Source organism: Onychomys torridus, chromosome 5 (assembly GCF_903995425.1).
Source record: "Onychomys torridus chromosome 5, mOncTor1.1, whole genome shotgun sequence".
Taxonomy (NCBI): Eukaryota; Metazoa; Chordata; class Mammalia; order Rodentia; family Cricetidae; genus Onychomys; species Onychomys torridus.
The window spans coordinates 80,885,015-80,904,678 of NC_050447.1; the positions used below are offsets into that span (position 1 = coordinate 80,885,015).

The 19,664-nt window shown below is 38.4% G+C and overlaps 1 protein-coding gene across 1 annotated transcript in view; it reads left to right on the top strand.

Moving 5' to 3' along the window:
• Positions 1 to 19,664, top strand: part of Myo3a (myosin IIIA) — a 177,226-nt gene that overhangs the window by 28,487 nt on the left and 129,075 nt on the right. Inside the window, exons 5-7 of the mRNA XM_036188496.1 lie at positions 12,869 to 12,945; positions 17,181 to 17,326; positions 19,544 to 19,609. Of these exons, the coding sequence (XP_036044389.1) occupies positions 12,869 to 12,945; positions 17,181 to 17,326; positions 19,544 to 19,609 (289 nt within the window). The remainder of the gene's footprint in view (positions 1 to 12,868; positions 12,946 to 17,180; positions 17,327 to 19,543; positions 19,610 to 19,664) is intronic.

Sequence of the window (19,664 nt, forward strand, 5' to 3'; positions counted from 1 at the left end):
CAGAAGACGCAGGGAGAGATGTTCCTGAGAATCTGTGTGTCTTATCATGATGCCCAAAAGGTCTTTGTTCACTTCTGTGACCAAGGTCCTCTCCTGAAGATGCACAGGTGAACAAGAAAAGAATCGGGGAAGTCCTAGATGAAATGATTCCGACAAAAGATCAATTACTTTTCTGCCTGTCTTCTCTGTTGTGTAACGTAGTAAATTTCCATGTTGACTAAACCAGTTGTTTCTGTATAGTGACCCAAGACCAATGTGTGCTTCATCTGGACAGATGTTTTTCACTTTGGAGGTGATTTTGTACTTTATCATGTTTGAAATTGTAAGCCTGTGACAGTGGTGACAGTATTCCAGGACATCTCAATGTTGTTCTTAGACATTCTCTCCTTTCCTTTTTATGTGTCCCAACTTGTGTTTCAAGATCCTGTGAGTGTCTTTGTTTTTAATTTTATCACACAGAATTATTTGGTCTTATAGGTAAGTCATGACACTCAGAAATAGAAGTAGATAAGCAGAGGCTTTCACAATCAAGATTGTATCTCATTCTATTCTGCAGAATTACTGCTTTTGGCCACAGCAGTTGACTGAGTATGAATTGACTCAACAAACTTTCTTTCACTTTGCATTCTGGAAACTGAAGCTCAAGAATTGACTGATTAAATTTAGAAATTATTGTAAAGTCCAAGTCTATAATGCCCTCCTGGCTTGAGTTATCCAAGGCTTTATTTTCAGAGCTTGCAAAGATCTGGATGAATACCATGCCCACCCAAAATGCATTGCACAGTATTGTTCTTTTCACCTGAATTTTTGCAAATTGCAGAGCAGCAGTGAGATTGACAGTGAATACGTGATTCTTAAACCGGGTGCAGCCAATCTGTGTTGCTGACTGAGTTTAGAACCACATGATTGAATGATCGGGCAGGTTAAGGTGTAATAAGGACTTTCATTTGAAATTCAAAATAGCAAGAACAATAAAACATTTTGCCCCATTGCTCCACAGGAAGGACCATTATTCTCCATAGAAAATAACATTATCTCCATTCTAAGACATCCCCAGTAAAAAACTTGATATTGAACTTAAGAGCTTGCTCCCAAATACATAAGCTATATTAACAGATATTTTAAAACAGCCATAAACATCTCCAGACTTTAAAGAAAAATCTGATAATCCAGTGTCCTTGACAAATGTACTTTCAGAGATATTTTCCTAAGTCAATTAAAAACATATCTAGATTATAAGTAAGATGGTTGCTTTGTTTTTATTTGTTGTTTATTTGCTTGTGTGCTTATTTGTTTATCTTGTTTTATAGTGTTCAAGCTTGTATCTTCCAGGTAAACATTGTATCAAACTTTGCCCCCAGCCCTAGGTAGCCTTGTATAAGACATCTTTACAAATACATGGATAAAATATAAGAGCTCTTGTTTTAGATTATTTTGTTTGCAGACTTTCAGCAATCATTGGAACACAGAGCCAATTGTCTATTAAATGTGTTCTTGGTGTCTAAATGCCCAAGTCACATTATTTTCATGTAAGATAATGTTTATATTTTTCTTCTTCATGGTAAGGAGATATGGGATTTGGTTCACTAAAATGGACAATAGGGTTTTTATTAATTAAAAACTCAAGGGTGGTAGTTATGTACTTGTGTAAAAATGTTCTTTGAGAGAAGAAGGAACAAAACGTAGTAATGCACAAACTGCAACATCTAACCCAAAAGCAACATCCTCATTTTAGTGTAAATCAAATTCTCAGAGATGGGTACTTCTTGGAGCAAAAGCATTTAGAGTAAGTTTTATTTTAATTTCTTGCATCCTGAAGTATACTCTGAGCTCATTAGAGGACATTGAAGATAGTAGGTGATGGTTAGTCTAAGTCATGCACTTACATCTAAGTATTCAGAACTAGGTACCACCAGGAAAAGAGAATGTATGATGTTTGTCTTTCCATGTCCGGGTAACTTCACTCATTATAGTATGTTATGCTTTCATCCATTTACCTGAAAATTTCATGATTTCATTTTTCTTTACTGATGAGTAATATTCCATAGTGTATATATACCACATTTACATTGTCCATCTGTTGGAAAACATTTAGGTTGTTTCTATTTCCTAGTTATCATAAATAGAATAGAAATCAACATGACTGAGCAAGTATCTGTGGAGTAGGATGCTGAATCCTTTGTGCATATGCCAAGGAGTGGTATAGCTGGGTCGTATATTAGATTTGTTTGTAGCTGTTGGAGAACTCTCTGCACTGGTTGCCAGAGTTGCTGTAGCAGTTTGCAATCCCACAAGCAGTGAGTGAGGTTCTGCCCTCTTCCACATCCTCAACAGCATTTCTTGTCGAGTTGTTTTCTTGGTCTTAGCCATTCTGATTAGGGTAAAACAAAAATCTCAAAGTAGTTTTAGTTTGCATTTTCCTAATAACTAACGATGCTGACCGTATTTTGAATATATTTTTATCCAGTTTTATTTCTTTTTGTTTGAGAACTCCCTGTTCAGATCCACAGCTCAGTTTTTAATGGCGTCATTTGTTTTCTTGGCTCTTCATCGTTTGAGTTCTTCCTATCTTCTGGATTTTAATCCTCGGATAGAGATGTGACTGGTAAAGATCTTCTCCAACTCTGTAGGCTTCCTCTCTGCTTGATTGTTTCCTTGGCTTTCAGAAGCTTTTTAATTTTGTGAGGCACCACTTGTCAACTGTTGGCCTTCATTCCTGGACAAAGAGAGTCCTATTCAGAAAGCCCTTTCCCATACCTGTATCTGGGAGAGCAGTGCCTATGTTTTATTCTGGCAGTCTTAACACATCACGTTTCACATTGAAGTCTTTGATCCATCTCAAGTTGTTTCTCTGTGCTGAGTGATAGATATGGTTATACTTTTGTTCTTTTATGTGTGTCAGGGCTAAATAAATTCTGTAGGTTATGTATACAGTTGTACACATATATGCAGAGATGTGCATGTAACCACAATAATTAAAGAAATCATGAATCAGGAAGGGGGAAGAGTTTGAGCTAGGAGGGGGAGGGACAAGGGTAATGTAAATGCAGTAAGATTATTTAAAAATAAGAATATTTGCATTTCATATCCTATTCACTGCTATAAGCATAGTAAGTATCTGACACATAGATGGTTGTTCAGTTATGAAAATAAGAATTCCCAGGCATCCCTTTGTGTTTCTAATAAATAGCTTTTTACTACAGCAAAGTCGGTATTACTTAAATATTAAGAAATATAATTACACCAAAAGTAAGACTTAGCTTGATAGTACTAACCACAAAAATAGTCTGTCTGAGAGGAGTTTCTGTTGTTAAGTGAGACACACAATTGCAGAAGACCACCAGACCCCTTAGAGAGCTAAGAGACTAGTGAGCTGATAAACGTTTTTAATGAGCTACATCAGCAGTCATGGGTGCATGGTCAGTCAATAAATAAAATGAGCTCCCAGGAGACAAACGGCTTTAGGCAGGTCAACTAATGTGGAAAAAAAGCAATCCTTATCTAGAATAGAAAATGAAAAAGAGGCTCAGTTTAAAGGCAGCCCCCAGCTTTGCTCTCTATGCTTTTTTTCCCCCCCTGAGGACCTTCCTTCCTAATAGGACACTTAGCATTTCAGTGCAGGAGCACAAGATACACATTTTGTGATTTATTTAGACATCATGCTTATGACAGAATAGTTTATGGCTTTAAATCTCTCATTATCCACATGCCCCATTTTATACTAAATCCCTAATGCATAATGTAGGTCAAAGAGAAGTTGTGACTTAGTCATTAATAAGCCACTTGTTAGGATCAAATGAGGAAGGTGAACTTGAATTTGAAAACTAGAAGTAAGCCTTTCTTTCTTCCTACGAATTCAGAGAAGAGCCACTAGCAGGTGAGACAGGCAAGCACTGGAAAGGGACGCCTTCTCACACAGCTTAGATCCCGACAGAAGGTGTCCACACTGGGAGGCTGTTGATCACGGTGGCATGAGATGAGGTGTTAGGTCTCCAAGTGGAACAAGAAGGGCATCTATGAGGGTTGGTAGTGGTGACGTCAAGTGGGTTTTCAACTCTCCAGTGAGGTGAAGACAGCACCTGAAGAGAGGTGAGGGCGGGGCCAGAGAATGCAGCCTTGACATCCTCAGGAAATGAACCAGGACTTCTGTCTGATTGAGAAAAGAATTACAAGCATGAAGAGTGATAAGTGTATGTGTAGGTATCAAAACAATAATATAACATAAACTAATGATAATAATAGAAGCCCCATGCTCAGGAGAAGTCAGCCAGCACAAACTAGATAGATTTCATGGTTTTTATTTTTATTTTTTTAAGAGAGAAAATGTAAAGTTGGGAGGTGGGGAAGGATCTGAGAGGAGTTGGAGGAAGAGAATGAATATGAGAAAATACATGAAATTTTCAAAGGATAAATAAAAACGTTACTTTAAAATAGAGTATGTGCACTGTAATGAAGAACACACCTCTCGTCTGGATTTGGTTTTAAAATAACAATTCCCAACAGGAAGTCAGGGCTTTTAGAGAAAGAATCATTTTAGGGCTGTGTAAGATAGCCTGGAACCTGCTTTGTCCATAACATTAGAAAATTTTTCAATGAATGAGGACACACACCAAAGGAACGCAGATGTCGAAGCAAGATCCACTCATCGCATCTGGGAGCATCTGAGCATTAAAATGATCATAATGGTGTGATCATGGAAATCCACTGAACAAAACAGAAGTCCATTAATCTGCCCTGGAATACATATGTGCATGAATAGATGGGAGAAGTAAATGCCTTTTATTACAAATAAAGATAGAAGGAATAGCAGAATTTTAAGTCATCATTATCTACCTCCATATTAATAATTAACTTATCCAATAGACACCTATGGTAATGGGTTAAATTCTGATTAGAAATAGGGTAGTCTCAGACTTGAAATACCTGTCCACAAAATGTTTATTAGACTCAAAGGAAAAAGAAAAGTTTCACAAAGGAGAAGTCTACAGACAGGTGTCAATCAAGTCAAAGTGAACATGATTGGTCACAGAAAGAATGAAAATCAGTTGCTCTGACAGGATTGATTGCCCTGTGTCACATCCATAGTATTCCTGCAGAAGCTCAAATCGTGAGGTAATTTCCACCAGTTCAAACTGGAAGTAGTCTGTGAGCTAACAGTCCTAAACTTTGAAAAATGCCCAGGTTTGGGGGATCAAGGACTGATGGAGGACCCAGTCAGCCTGTGAGTCATTGAGGCAGGGCAACACAAAGAGAGCCTGATCTAGGGTGCATTTTGTTTTTGTTGTAATGGGCATTTTTGGTAGCATTGTTGAACCCCAAGGTTTATAGATTACATGATAGAATATATGAGTTAAAACCTAGCAATTTTGATGATTATAAAGTAAGAATATGCTTGTTTGTAGCAATTACAAACTGTTTAGGGATGGAACAGGCATTGTTTGGAGCCATTTGCTAGCACATGAGGCAGACATTAAAAAACAAAACCCAAAATGAAATGAAAACTTGTATCTCTTTTGCCAACTTTTAACTGACTCTGAGATTGGGTCAAAATGAAACTATAAGGGCAGGTGTGGTGGCTGTAACCTTCAGCCCTGGTATTTAGAGGCAGAGGCAGGTGGATCACCTTCTGTGTATGAGTTCTAGGCCAGACTGGTCTACATAGAGAGCCCCAGGCTAACCGGGACTTGATAGTGAGACCCTGTCTCTAAAAACAACAACAAAGCAAACAAAACAAAACACAATTCTTTCAGTCTGTGTGCCTGCTAAGACCTTTATTTAACCAGTGGACTCTCCTGTCATCCTCTAGGGTCTTTACAGTAACCAGAGCTCCTTCCACCCTCCTACCAGGAAAGCCCCAATCTATCAATCCCTTCCAGTTGCATTGATCTGGGAATATCTGAATTGCTCCCTTATTTGGGGAAGATAATTTAGCAGATGCATAATTCTTTAATAGGAGAGTCCTAACAATTTCAGTTCATTAACTCTGGCTTCATAGGAAGCAGAGCAGTGTCCTTTATCTCCCCTTACTTACAGCTTATTGAGCTTCCCATGTGTTTACATTCATGTCTTCCACAGAATATGGAGACATTTTGGCCATTACATTTTGAATAATCTTCCCCCTTTCCCTTTCTTCTCCTTGGATCCTACCATGCATCTATGTGTCTACTCAGTAGTGTTTCATAAATTCCTGGGCTCAGTTCACCTCCATCTTTTATTGTGTCTGCATGATTGAAAATTTCAGTTGTCTTCCTTCAAACTCACTGACTCTTACACCTGCTTAAATCGTTCAATCTTTTCACTTGTGCTTTGTACTTAAGAGTGAGTTTTAGTTACTTTTCTTTCATGGCTGTGATGAAATGTCAGACAGAAACAGGCTGACATTTTAAGAGAGCACAACCTGGGTTCGATCCTCAGCTCAAATAAATAAATAAATAAATAAATAAATAAATAAATAAATAAATAAATAAATAAGAGCACAACCATGGTGGTAAAGGCATAATAGAGGAAATGGTGGCAGGAATATACGGGTAGGAATTTTCACACCCAGGTAGACCAAGTAGCAGAGAATAAGGAACACTAGGACCCCACTTGCTTTCTCCTTTTCACCTCTACATGCAGCCTGGGACTGCAGCCCATAGTTCATTGTACATATATACAGCCACCTACCTTTAAGGTGGGACCTCCCTCTCCTCTTAAACCTCTCTGGAAACACTTGTACTGGCAACCCAAGAATAGACCTAATTAATGATCTAGGGCAGCGGTTCTCACCCTCCCTAACACTGTGACCCTTTAACACAGTTCCTCATGTTGTGGTGAATTTATTTTCATTGCAACTTCGTAGACGTAATTTTGGGACTTTTATGAATCGTAGTTTAAATATCTGTGTTTTCCAATGGTCTTAGGCGACCCATATAAAAGGATTGTTTGACCCCCAAAAGAAGTCTCGATGCACAGGTCAGGAACCACTGCTCTAAGTGTTTCTTAATTCAATCAAGGTGGCATTCAAAGTTAGTTCTCATAAAAGAATGTCTTCTTGGCCTTTTTAAAATTGGCCTGCAATTTCATTTAGACCCAAGTACTTCCATGTCTTTGTTTAGTTCTTGGAGCATGTTTGGATAGTTCTGCTTTAAGCCTTTGTTTAACAAGCCCGTCTTTATTCTGTCCTTTCTCAGGCATGCTTTTTGTGGGCTTATCATTTTTTCTCTGTGCCATTATTCCCTATGTTCTTTGTATGCCTTTGGATTCATTTCTGCTACTGAAACTAGCTCTTTAAGTCTAGTGATGTAGAGGCTCTGAAAAGCAGATTCTCCTCCTTTCCCAGGGTTTGCTGATGTGAGCATGTGTATGCACGCCTTACCAGCTTCTCTCTGCCAGGGGTCACCCTAAAATATAAACTTAAAATCTTCTTAGGCTCTTTTAAAGCCTGTTATTTATTTTCTTATGTAAGTCCCTGCCTTTATCTTAATTTACATTTTCTCTTCCTCAGCTAGGGATCAGATCCCAGCCCTTATGTATGGCAGACACACATTCTACCTCTGAGCTATATCTCCAGCCTGGTGGTTGCTTCTGAAAGTTCATGCCTTTCGTTTTCTCCTCTCAAAAAGGAAGAAGTTCAAGAGGGACACACTGGATGAAAGTTGCCTTTAGCTTTGGGCATCAGTGGAGCTGACCTTGCAGCCACAGCAGGGAGGGACGGACTCCAAAGCCACGCAGTTCTTTCTAACCATCCAGGACGAGATGCAGAGGGTGTGGTCTGATTTCCGCAAGGACATAATATCCGGTTCTCTCCTAACAGAACTCCTTTCACAAAGTTGGCTCACAAGGCCAGACCCAAACTTGCAGTGTAAGCTGTGAGAGTAAAGCCTGATAGTCAGAGTCAGAGGATGACAGTCGGCAGTGTCCCCTCTGTCCTTGGAAGCGCAATATTCATTCTATTAAGCAGAAAAATGATCTGCTTTTAATCCATATGGGTAAATGCTGATTTACCACCACAGAAATATCTATCCACAATAATCTTTGACCAAGTATCTTTGCACCATAACTCCATCAATTAGACACGTGATGTTAACCATCACACTGTCCTAACCTCAACTGCAGAATGATACTATTAGATGATGTGATGTATTCTATGGCCTCTTTCAGTAAAAAATTCTCTCTCATATATATACACAGACACACATACATATTTAATTTAGCTCTCATTCATCAGTTTTGTCATTGTTGTTGGGTTTTGCTTTTTCTTTTTTATTTTACTGTGTGGGTTGTACCATACCATGTCTCTTTAAACTTGTCTTAGAAATAACATATTAGGTATATCTGCCATCTCTCTAAAACCGCGAAGAAATTCCCGAACACCAGTATAAATCCTGTGTGTCTCTCTTCCTGGACCTGGGATGTGTGCAATAGGAACAGCCAGCCAGGCTTGTTTGCTGGGCCTAGAATAGCCTGAAAATTCCCCAGCAAAGCAAAGGCTGAAGACCATTAGCATAAACCTGTGCCATGTCCCTGTGGCTGTGATTCTGAGTGGATTGTTGCCCTGGCTGTTCAGCCCTGATCTCTGTTTGGCCTCCTGTTCCTTTCCATAGTGTCTCACTATCCTAACTTTTCTGCCTGGAATTTTCCACCCTTCAGGACCTTTTCTCTTGAGGTGATTATGTAACTATTCACTTTGGTGACTTATTCCTTTTGTGAGTCTCTGGACAAAATGCCTTTCCTAATCTTTTTACTTCCTGGGGCTACTGAACTCATACTTTGGATCCTTGTAGCCTTTTTAAAGTAATTTATGCCAATTTCCATAGTTTTGTATTTTTTAAATCTTCTTAGCTGTTTTGCTCATGGGGATTTATGGTAGTAAAAATGCAGCTAATACACACACACACACACACACACACACACACACACACGCACACACACATACACACACACAAATGGTTCCTCTCAGCTTTATTTCACTCACCTGAAAGTTAGACTATGTGACAAGCTTTCTATGGATATGAATCTTGGTGAGTAAAATGATTTTGCTGCTTAATGGGCACTGCAGAAGCATCTCGATTGGAGCTGAAGTTTTCCTGGTCCCACCTGGCTCACAGGCACTCAGACCCAAATAAACACACAGACATTTATATTAATTAAACCTGTTTGGCCTAATGGTTGAGGCTTCTTGCTAGCTAGATCTTACACTTAAAGTAACCCATAATTCTTATTTATGCTTAGCCATGTCACTTGGTAACTTTTCCCAGTTCTGCCTTTACATCTTGCTTCTCATGGTGGTGGCAGCTTTCAGTGTCTCCTCACTCAGCCTTCCACTTCCCAGAATTCTCCTCTCTGCTTATCCCACCTATACTATACTTCCTGCCTGGCTACTGGCCAATCACATTTTATTTATCAATCAATCAGAGCAACACGTTCACATCATACAGAAAGACATCCACAGCACTTGATTGTGGGATTTAGCAAATGCTTCGTAGGTCCTGCTATCTCAGAATTGGATGTGTGCCTGTTTTTAATGTTATAATCATCTAATATTTTCAAGAAACCCTTTCACTACATCATTGTATTTTTCACTGAATTTGTATCTTCATGTTTTCTGTGTTTACCACAGTTTGTTCCTGAAGGAGTGATATGTAACTTGTTTTTTCTTAAAGATCTTAGAAGACACCAAATGATGCACAAGACTTTGAAGGTGTTATGGTCTGTTGCCTGAGCCCTGCCAGTGGTCTTTGAAGGGGATTATCAATGCCAGTGTGTGTGCAAACTATTGTTGGCATTCAGGAGTATACTTCTGTCAAGCTATTATTGTAATGGTATCCCTAAAAATGGCTGTCAGAGTAGAGAACTGCCTCTGTTTCTATAGGCAGTGATCTTACTTAGGTTTTTTTTTTTTAATCATTCAAGCTATTTGATCAAAACTCTTGGAGGCCAAGTGTTTGCCTTATCCTTGATGCCATATAATATAAACTAGAAATGTAAAACAATTTCCTATAAACCCAGAGCCTCTCAGCCTTAGAAATTCAAGACTACCTATTGTCCTTGTGAATTTCCTGTTTAAGGTCTAAACTCACCCAGACTTTGTATTTAGAGTTCCTTTGTTCTAAGAAACTAACTCTGACCAGTGTTGACTGAGGATAGTGCAGACAATATTCACAGAAGAACTGAGGGAGAAGCTGGGGTGTGCCCACCCTCGACCTCAGGAAGGAATGAACCTTCTGGGTGAAGACTTAGGGCCTTCTTCTGCTGGCTAAGCTCTGATACTTTGCTGCCTTAAGTGCCTCTGTCCATAGTCCACATTTTTAAGAAAAATAATGATATGGCAGGTCATATGCTCCACCTATATTTCTGTTCTTAACATCCTACCCATTTGCATTTCCTATGTCATGTAGAAGGATGCTCTTCACAGGGCATCTTTGTTTATGAATCCCAACATTAGATCAGATGTGACCACTTACCAAAACTGCCAGTTCTTGTGGCATAATCTTTATACCTAGAAAAAATGTTGATAAGCTTAAAAAGTCTCTTTCCTGCTAGGAACAAAACTTGATTTCTACTTGGTTATGTGTGGCCTTTATTTTTTTTTATTCTCTTCCTCATTACATCTCATTTGAACTCCTAAGCTATATTTATCAAATAGAGACAAAAACAATCACCAAAGGTCAAATATAACTTAGTTTTTCATAAGTAATTGAATACCCTTAGAATAAGTTTTAGAAAATTTATTGTCATTTTAAATTAAAACTTCTTTTAACATTCCATCTATATGAATAACTATCCTATAATACAGTCCAATTTTAAATTATGTTGACTTTAGTTCATAGAAGATATAAAACAAATTAGAATGCATAGAGTTATGTTTAATTTTTCTCAGTTATATAATGTATGGAACAGAAGTAGAGAGCATATTTTGGAAAAGATGTATTATGGGTTAATGCCCTTTTTCACATATTCTCTTGGGAAATATTAAGGGTGAATTTTAAAGAATTTATTAGATACTTGCCCTTCAATTTGAAAAAAAAAAGATATATAGTAAAGATGTTTTTCTTTCAAATAATTAACATTTTACAGGCAATTTTTAAAGAGAATAAGTTAGGACCATATTTATGCCATCTAGAAAAGTTCATTAAGGGAAGCAACTAACACAGAACCAGGGCCTAGTCCCTACCAGATTGGTCCCGAGTTCCATCACAAGAAGTGTCTATTTGGCCAAATCTGGCCCTTTAATTTCATAGTAAAAAGTAGACGTTATCTTGAAGGAAAGTTTCTCAGTTGATACTTTCCTCTGCAGCGAACATCAGATGAGCAGCAGGAGAGAGCCTTTGGGACTCACTGAGGAGGAGCTTGTCTAAACAAGAACACCAAAGAGGGAAAGCTGTGGCTTAGGTGGAGGCCAGAAAGGCCAGAGGGCAGGAATACTGCATCTTGGGAGGCACATACATGAGGAGCCACAGTATATATGAAAATCAAGGGAGAGAGCTTAATCCATTTTTTGTTGTTGTTCTGTTGGTTTTTTGTTTTTGTTTTTGTTTTTGTTTTAAGTTTAGGAGGAGTTATTTCTAACCAGGTGGAAGTAATAGAATGATGATTGGAGCATTTGGTTACACCTGTTCATTATAGTTTGGAATCTCTCTAAAGAAAAAGCAGATTCTAACTGGGTGGTAATTAGGAGTGTAAGATGATGTATGTGTCTCGGAAAGCAAGAGGAAGTGCTTGTCAATGCTTTAATCAACACAAGGAAACATTAGAAGATGTGTATGTTTAAGTTTATTTAAACATTGCAGTGTGCATGTGTATCGAAGCATCATGAGGTTTCTCATAAATGTGCATAATTATGTGGGAATTTTTGTTCAGTTAAAAATAAATTCAAATTTTAAAAAGGAGCAGATGCTATTGCAGGTGTTGATTTAGGTAGATGAAAGTAGGTTGAAACTTTCAGTCAGATGTGTTGTTGTTTGTTTTTGCTCTTTTGGGGAGCCCGCCACCCAGGACCAAATAAATCACATATGGAGGCTTATTCTTAATTATGAATACCTAGCCTTAGCTTGGTTTGTTTCTAGCCAGCTTTTCATCAGTTAACTTCACTTAACATCTACCTTTTGCCTCTGGGCTTTTTCCTTTTCTTACCTCTGTATTTTTAATTTCACTCTTTCCCTATGGTTGGCTGTGTGACTGGGGGGCTGGCCCCTGGCGTCCTCCTCTCCTTGTTCTCTTGCTCCTTCTTCCTTGTTCCCAGATCTCTCCTATTTATTCTTTCTGCCTGCCAGCCCCACTGATCCTTTCTCCTGCCTTGCTATTGGCCAGTTGGCTTTTTATTAGACAATCATGTGTTTTAGACAGGCACAGTAACACAGCTTCACAGAGTTAAACAAATGCAACATAAATAAAAGTTACACCCCTTAAAATAATGTTCCCCAACAAGATGACATGTAACATGAACAAGCTTAGTAAAGTAATTGTATATGTACTCTCAAGTCAACTGCTAACACCCTATAAAACATTTGCTTACTAGAACTTGCTCAGGGGAAGGAAGGAGATAGGAAACACCATTCAGATATGTGATACAAATGGTTTACTCTGTAGATTCTGAGAAAAGTTAGAGAGCAATGTGACTGGGCAGAAACCATCATGAGGAAAGTTAAGCCTTTAGGTGGGGCTTACAGTTGGATAGAATTTAGAAATGGAAAATAAAAATAGGAAGACCACTTTGCACTTTGGCTAGACAGAGATCCTGATTTAGGCTCCTTAAAGGTGAGGTTCAAATACAGTGGCAGCTCTGAGGGAACAGACTTCTGATGTGAATTTTTAAGAAAATGTATATCTGCTAGAACCTTTCACATGAGTAGTTAATGCAAAAAGCCATCCCATCTCTTCTCTCTAGGAGTGTCTGCACAGCTCAGCAGCACCCGGCACCGCCTGAACACCTCTGTAGGAACACCGTTTTGGATGGCTCCTGAGGTCAGAGTTTTGAAGAAGATAAGTTTTCCCTTACACATATGCCTTTTCTCCCTAAATGTGTTGGAATACACCACAAGAAAATGTCTACTGTGTTGTTTTAATGTGGGATTTTATGTGGGCAAGGAGGAACATGGGGGATTCTGGGTAAACTGGCTGTGAAGGAATGCATGAATAAGTGAAAGATGAATATGCAAAGTTGGGTGAGGAAAAGAGACATTTGCAGGCTGAATATTTCTTGAAATTTACTTTGAGTTGTCAAGCATGTATCTGCACTCTGGATGTTTGCATGTTGTTTTACCTTTACTTTTTTTTATTATTATTACTACATTCCCATTATTATTATTTGGTATTTTGATATAGACTGTCTGTGTCCTCTTCCTTCATTCTTCTGAATTCTGGCACTACAGTTGTGGTCCCTGTTAACGGCTCAACCCACCTCCCAAAAGTGGCAGTCTGGGCTCAGCTCAGGCAGGACTCTAACCAGTAAACACTTATCATCTTCAGAAACCTTGTAAAGTGAGTTTCTGTTTGCCAGGAAAAGGCATTTCTTTTCTGTTGGACCCTACAATCCACAAATCTGAAGAGGGCATCTGGTTCTCTATTAACTCAAACAAGCCTCCAACAGATTAAAGCCCTATGCTAGAGCCCAGGTCATTCTAGCTAACCTACCTTCCTCCTACAACATAACCCCTTATAATTGACAAGACCACATCCCCACCCACAGACACCATTTTTACTATATTCTCTGCTCCTGGGACATAGTCCTGGCAATCCCTAGCCTGCTGCCCTCTCTCTTTTCTCTCTGCCCCACCCAATCACACACACACACACACACACACACACACACACACACACACACACACACACACCAAGAGACAGTGTTGGCATTTTGATCCCCAATAAACCTTTGTTTCTACCCACTGAGCAGTCTAGTTCAGTGATTTCACTGTGCCCTCTCTTACATCCACTGTCTGGCTACATTTTGCTTTTAAATAATAATAAACATTTTATGAGAACCCTTCAGTTTGTTAGGTCAGACTCAAGTCTGTCAACCCATGTGGTGAGTTCTTATGTTAAATCACCAGCCTGAAAACTAAGTGCAACTTTAGGAAATTTTTCCATTATTACCCTGGGGAACTTGTAGATAAACTGCTAAAATAGCTGAAAGTTCAAGAATCAGACCTTCTCCCAACAGTCCCTATTTAATGCCTTTAATCTTTTTAATTATGTTGATCAATAAAGAACGCTTCATTTTGAAAACTCTCTCTGCATCCATTGGGAAGAGCTCTGCTATTTGTATATGATGTTCTAGGGAGCAAAGAGAGAAGTGATTCAAATGCTACATTAATATTGCAAAATCTTCCAATTAAATTTGTTTGAAAATGAAATCCTGGTATGCTATTTCTGTTTAACTATTAATTCAGTTATTACTTATTTTTGAAAAGTTAAAATGTAGCATATAGGAAAAGGATACAATTTTAATACGTGTTTTTGGAGCTCCAACAGATTAAAAATCTTTTTAACAGGGACCACATCTGAGAAGAAAGGAGCACAAAATTCAAGGAGAGAATCTGAAATAAGAACTTCTTCAGAATTTGTTCTGATATAACATCAGTATTTTTAAACTTTACAAAAGTGAGAAGTCAATAAAAATGTGATTTTATGCCAAATATTGTTTTTATTTGCATAAATTCATAATTAAGACATAAGGTGATGGTAATGTTATATGAGAAATATTTAGGCTTTATATTTTATGTTAACTTGTAGTAACAGTTATATATTTGTTGGTCTGTAATATAAGTACTCCTTTATATAACTTTATATAACTGCTAGTCACTGTCTTGATGTCATTATCGTGTGCCTATTCTCTTCTCTCTGCAATATGTACTCTCTGATCTTAAAGAACATACTCTGAATAACCAGATTTCTAGCTTCAAGGTATCCTGCATGCACTGCTTCTGTGTTGTTAGTAATAATGTTTCTGCTGGTCTGGAGATGCTGCTGTGTATAAAGGACTTGCCCAGCATGCATGTGCCTTGCTCAGTATGCATGAGGCCCTGGGATCAAGCCCTAACACCAGGGAGATCAAAGTATTTAATGACACATTTGAAAGAATTAGAAGGAAATAGGTAAACACATAGAATATGTTCATCATTTAGAAATATTTCAATGTTTTAGAAATTAATCACTTGGAAAGTAAAATTCTTGGTTAGCATTTATAATTTGAATTCTACTTTAAAGACAGCATGATTTGGTTACATAAAGCCATTCTTTCCAGTCTGGATAGAAGTGTGCCAGGATTGAAGGGTCAAGTGACCACAGCAAGTAACCATACAATTACTATCCTAACCACAAGGTAAGTGTACAGATCCAAGGACAGCAGTCATGAACCATGGATAATCTAAACAACCTGGGATGCAAGTTCACTCAGGCTTACAGGGAAGTGTCTCAAAATGCAAAGCCAGACAATTGTGTGTTATCCTGAAAGATGGGCATTACCCTGATGTAACAAGGTTACTAAAAAAAATATTAATATAAAAGACTACTTTAACCAATTAGTGTGAGGTGCCTAAAATCCTTATACTAAGGAAGGCTGGGGCCTGAGATATATAGCAACACAGCGAGGAAATATGAGAAGGATAGGGTGGACTCCACAGTCTGAAACCAACTGTGTACCAGACAGTCATGGGAGGAAGGATGCAAGCCCTAAGTTACATTTCTAGCACACACAATTAAAAATTACATAAAGGCCAAGATGTGTTAGACAACAGAAAAGAGAGTTCATATGTGTTTTCCCGGCTTTGGAGGACATAGGTAACACGCGCTAGATTCATTTTTTTTTTTTTTTACTTACACAGTTCTGTGGCTGTCAGTGGACAGTTAGAACTGCTCCATTACCTCCACTGTCTAAGACAAAACATTTTTATGTTCCTAAAGAAATGTTTTACCATGTGAGTATTTCCCTAGTCGCTCCCCTGCCCTAGTCCAGCATCAGTCTAATTTTAGATGTATGGATTGGTCTCTTCTGAACAACTTGTATCATTGGAATCTGAGCATGTGTGTCTTGTGTCTGGATTTCCCCCTGGTTCATTTTCAGGGGGAAAATGATGTATTTATATTATAATCTCAAAAATAAATAATAATAATAATGTTTTTCACTATGTGAAGCTGAATTTCCTTTTTGTGACCACTGACATTAACAATGAGCATTTATAGCAGTGGTTTTCAAGTTGTGGGCCACCGACCCCTTTGGAGATCACTTATCAGATATCCTGTATATCAGATATTTACAATACACTTCATAACAGTAGCAAAATTACAGTTATGAAATAGCAATGAAATGATTTTATGGTTGGGGGAATCATTAAAACATGGGGAACTGTATTAAAGGGTTGCAGCATTAGGAAGATGGAGAACTTCTGAATTTACAGGCTTCTTGCACATTTAGAAATGCTATAAAGGAAATTAATACAATGCTTTTTCTGTGTGATGCTATATTACAATATTCCAAACCCATTTCCCTCCCCTCTTTCTTTTGACTCTCTGTCACATTTGGTTAGTGGCAGTAGATTGCAGTTTGAAAATTTAGTGTGGCTCCAATAGTCCATTGTACCTTTCCATTAGTGTTTATTTTTATTGAGTTGACTTTTTTGTTAGTAATGGTTTAAGTCATTTGCATTCTTCCAAATTTTTCTCATTCATCCCCGGGTGCTTTTGTATTCTAATTGCCAGTAAGGTTCAAGGCCATTTAACTAGACTGCCCTCAAGTTGATTTCCCTTGATTCCTTCCAGTTCTCTGAGATGAACTCTTCCTTGCTGCTGGGTGATGCCTCCTCCACCACCCCCCTCCCACCCTCCCCACCCAACCCACCCCACCCCCATCCTCACCCTACCCCCTTCCCGCAACTCAGCTGTTTGTTGAGTGAATACCTCCCAGTCATGAGCTGTGTGTGTTTGGTCCCATTCCACACAGGACATCATATCTTTCTTCTTTTTGATAAAGCTTCTAAACTACTTCTTTTCACAGACCCTGTCCTCATGTATCTGCAAGCCTGCTATTATATTGTCTGTGCTCAGAATAAAAAATATTATTATTTATATGATTTCCTTTCCTTCCAAATTACTACCTTTTATCTTCACTCATCAACTTCACCAGTTTAAGCACTTTTCTCTCAACATTTTGCTGCTTGCCTGTTGAAACCTTGACACTTTTCCTTTCTGTTTTTGTCTTCTAGGTGATTGCATGTGAACAGCAATTAGATACCACTTACGATGCTAGATGTGACACATGGTCCCTAGGTATCACTGCTATTGAGCTTGGTGATGGAGATCCTCCACTAGCTGAGCTGCATCCCATGAGAGCACTCTTCAAAATACCAAGGTCAGGTGACCAGCAGGTCCAAGATCTGCAGCACCCCCCCTTTTTTCCTTTTTCTTGCAAATGACGTCTCATCATGGAAATACTCAGAAGTGTTCTAGAAAGTTTAAAGACAAAGTCCCATGTAACCTAAGTTGTCCTTATTCATTATGTAGCTGAAGCTGACCTGCGTTTCAGATCTACCTGCTTTGTCTCCACAATGCCCATCTTAAAGGTGTAGTCTTAGCTACCTTTGAACTGGCCATCTAGTCTTATTACCTTCAATATTTACCTCCCTGCTTGTACCACTACAGCTAGCTAATTTCTCTATTTTTTTAAATACATGTTGATAAATTCTAGATGTCTCAGAAAGCCAATGTGGAAAAAAAAAATGTCCATCTTAATTATAGGTGAGCTATTTTTAGAGACCTTAAGGATTTTTCCTGATCCCTTAATTCTAAGGAAAACATACACACAGCTTGTGTTGTCAGGGATCCAGAGAGAGTGGGACATGATAGTCAGTAGTTATACACTTTATTAATCAAAGGTTGTGATTTCAACAGGTGGGCACTGAATGCTGTAGTCCTCAAGAAATAATGCCATCATGTTTTATTAATTCTCAAGTGGATCCCTTTGAAATATTTTATGTGTAATTACATGTTTCTAGCAACTAAATTAAAAGTTGTTTATTACTTTGGAATTTTCTGTGCAGTGGGTCTGAATTACAATATTTATATCACTCTTGATATTTCAATGTCCAGTGTTATCTCAGGTCTAATAAAACATGCTGCTTATTTGGCATTTGGGGGAAACAAGATTAGAGGAAAGAGGGAATCCTCTGTATACCAGCTTAAAAACATTTCATTAAAATTTTGAAAACAAGAGAAATATGTTTTTTCTAACTTCTAATTGTCCTTCAGTGTATAAGGTGAAACTATACATGCCCAACTCACCTTAAATGTGGTATAAACCACCATGTTTAACCCCATGTTATCATCTTGATTGTAAGGATACAAGCAGGGAGAATGGCCACCACTGATCTATTGTGCCTGGGTAACAGTGTACTAAATGTTCTGTAAAGTATAGCATGCTAATTATTTCCTACTATTTCTGCTGCTACTGTATCTTTAAATGGAACTCTGAGAATACTAGCTGTAGAAACATGTTGAAAGGGAGATCCCAAAAGCCACAGTTCTGGGCACTGTGAAATTGTCAAACGTTGCAATCCAATCCGATACAGCTCATAAAAGAAAATTTTCAGTGGACAAGAAACAAAATTATTGACTGAAAAAAGTACTTTTTTAAATGTGCAAATCAGCAATCTTAGAATACTTCTCAGGACTGAAAGACACTTGGGCATGATCCAGTTAGATGTGTTAGCTGCACTTGGCGTTAATGAGCCTGTACCGACTGTACATTAATTTCATTATAAGCTGTTTAAGGAGCAATGCAGGACTGAAGACAAAGTATTTCCATCCCACTAATGAAAACAAAGAGCTGTTAGAATTAACATAAAGCGGCACTTCAGCAAATTTAGCCATCATGCTTGATCAATGTTGCTTGATTACAGAGTCACATCAGGCTCACTGTCAAGTGTTGGTCCTTTGTGCGCACAGATGCACCAAAAAGGAAAAGATTTGTTCAGCTTAAAAAACAAAAAGAATTAATAGCGAAATCTTTTAAGTGGCGTGCAGAGCTCTGTAGCTAATGGTATGCTCCAGATCTTTGCCTTTGTCACATCCAAACACGTGCTTCCTGCCATATTTCTAGAAACAAAGGGACAGCTCCAGGAGGCATTCTGCCCTCCCTGCCACAGCTTGCTACCTGTTCCAGCGAACCTCTGTGCACCATGGCTGTCCCTCAGAGACTTCTGTGGGACTCAGAGAGGCCAGAGAGGAAACTCTTCCCCCAGTGTTTAATAAATATTGACATTTCCTCCTAGGGATTTTTAGGTAAAAGCCAGATGATTCTTTAGTAGAAAATAATAATAATAATAATAATAATAATAATAATAATAATAATAACAGGGAAATTGGGTTATACATTAAATGCTTTCAGAGAAACTAGGAAGCTGTCATTTAATACAAAGAATGATGAATAGCTAATGATCTCTCTTGGAACTGGGAAAGGGTGGCAATCTTTGATGATACAGGCAGAACCTGGGACTGCAGAGATTCTCTGGTCTTGGGCTGCTTCTCATATTTCAATGAACAATCTCCAACCTTGATTCTTATTTTCCAGGAATCCACCCCCTAAACTAAGGCAACCTGAGCTATGGTCAGCAGAGTTCAATGACTTCATTAGCAAGTGAGTAGCAATAGAGTCTGAAGTAAAACTAAAGCAACGCCAGCCTGCTGTAGCT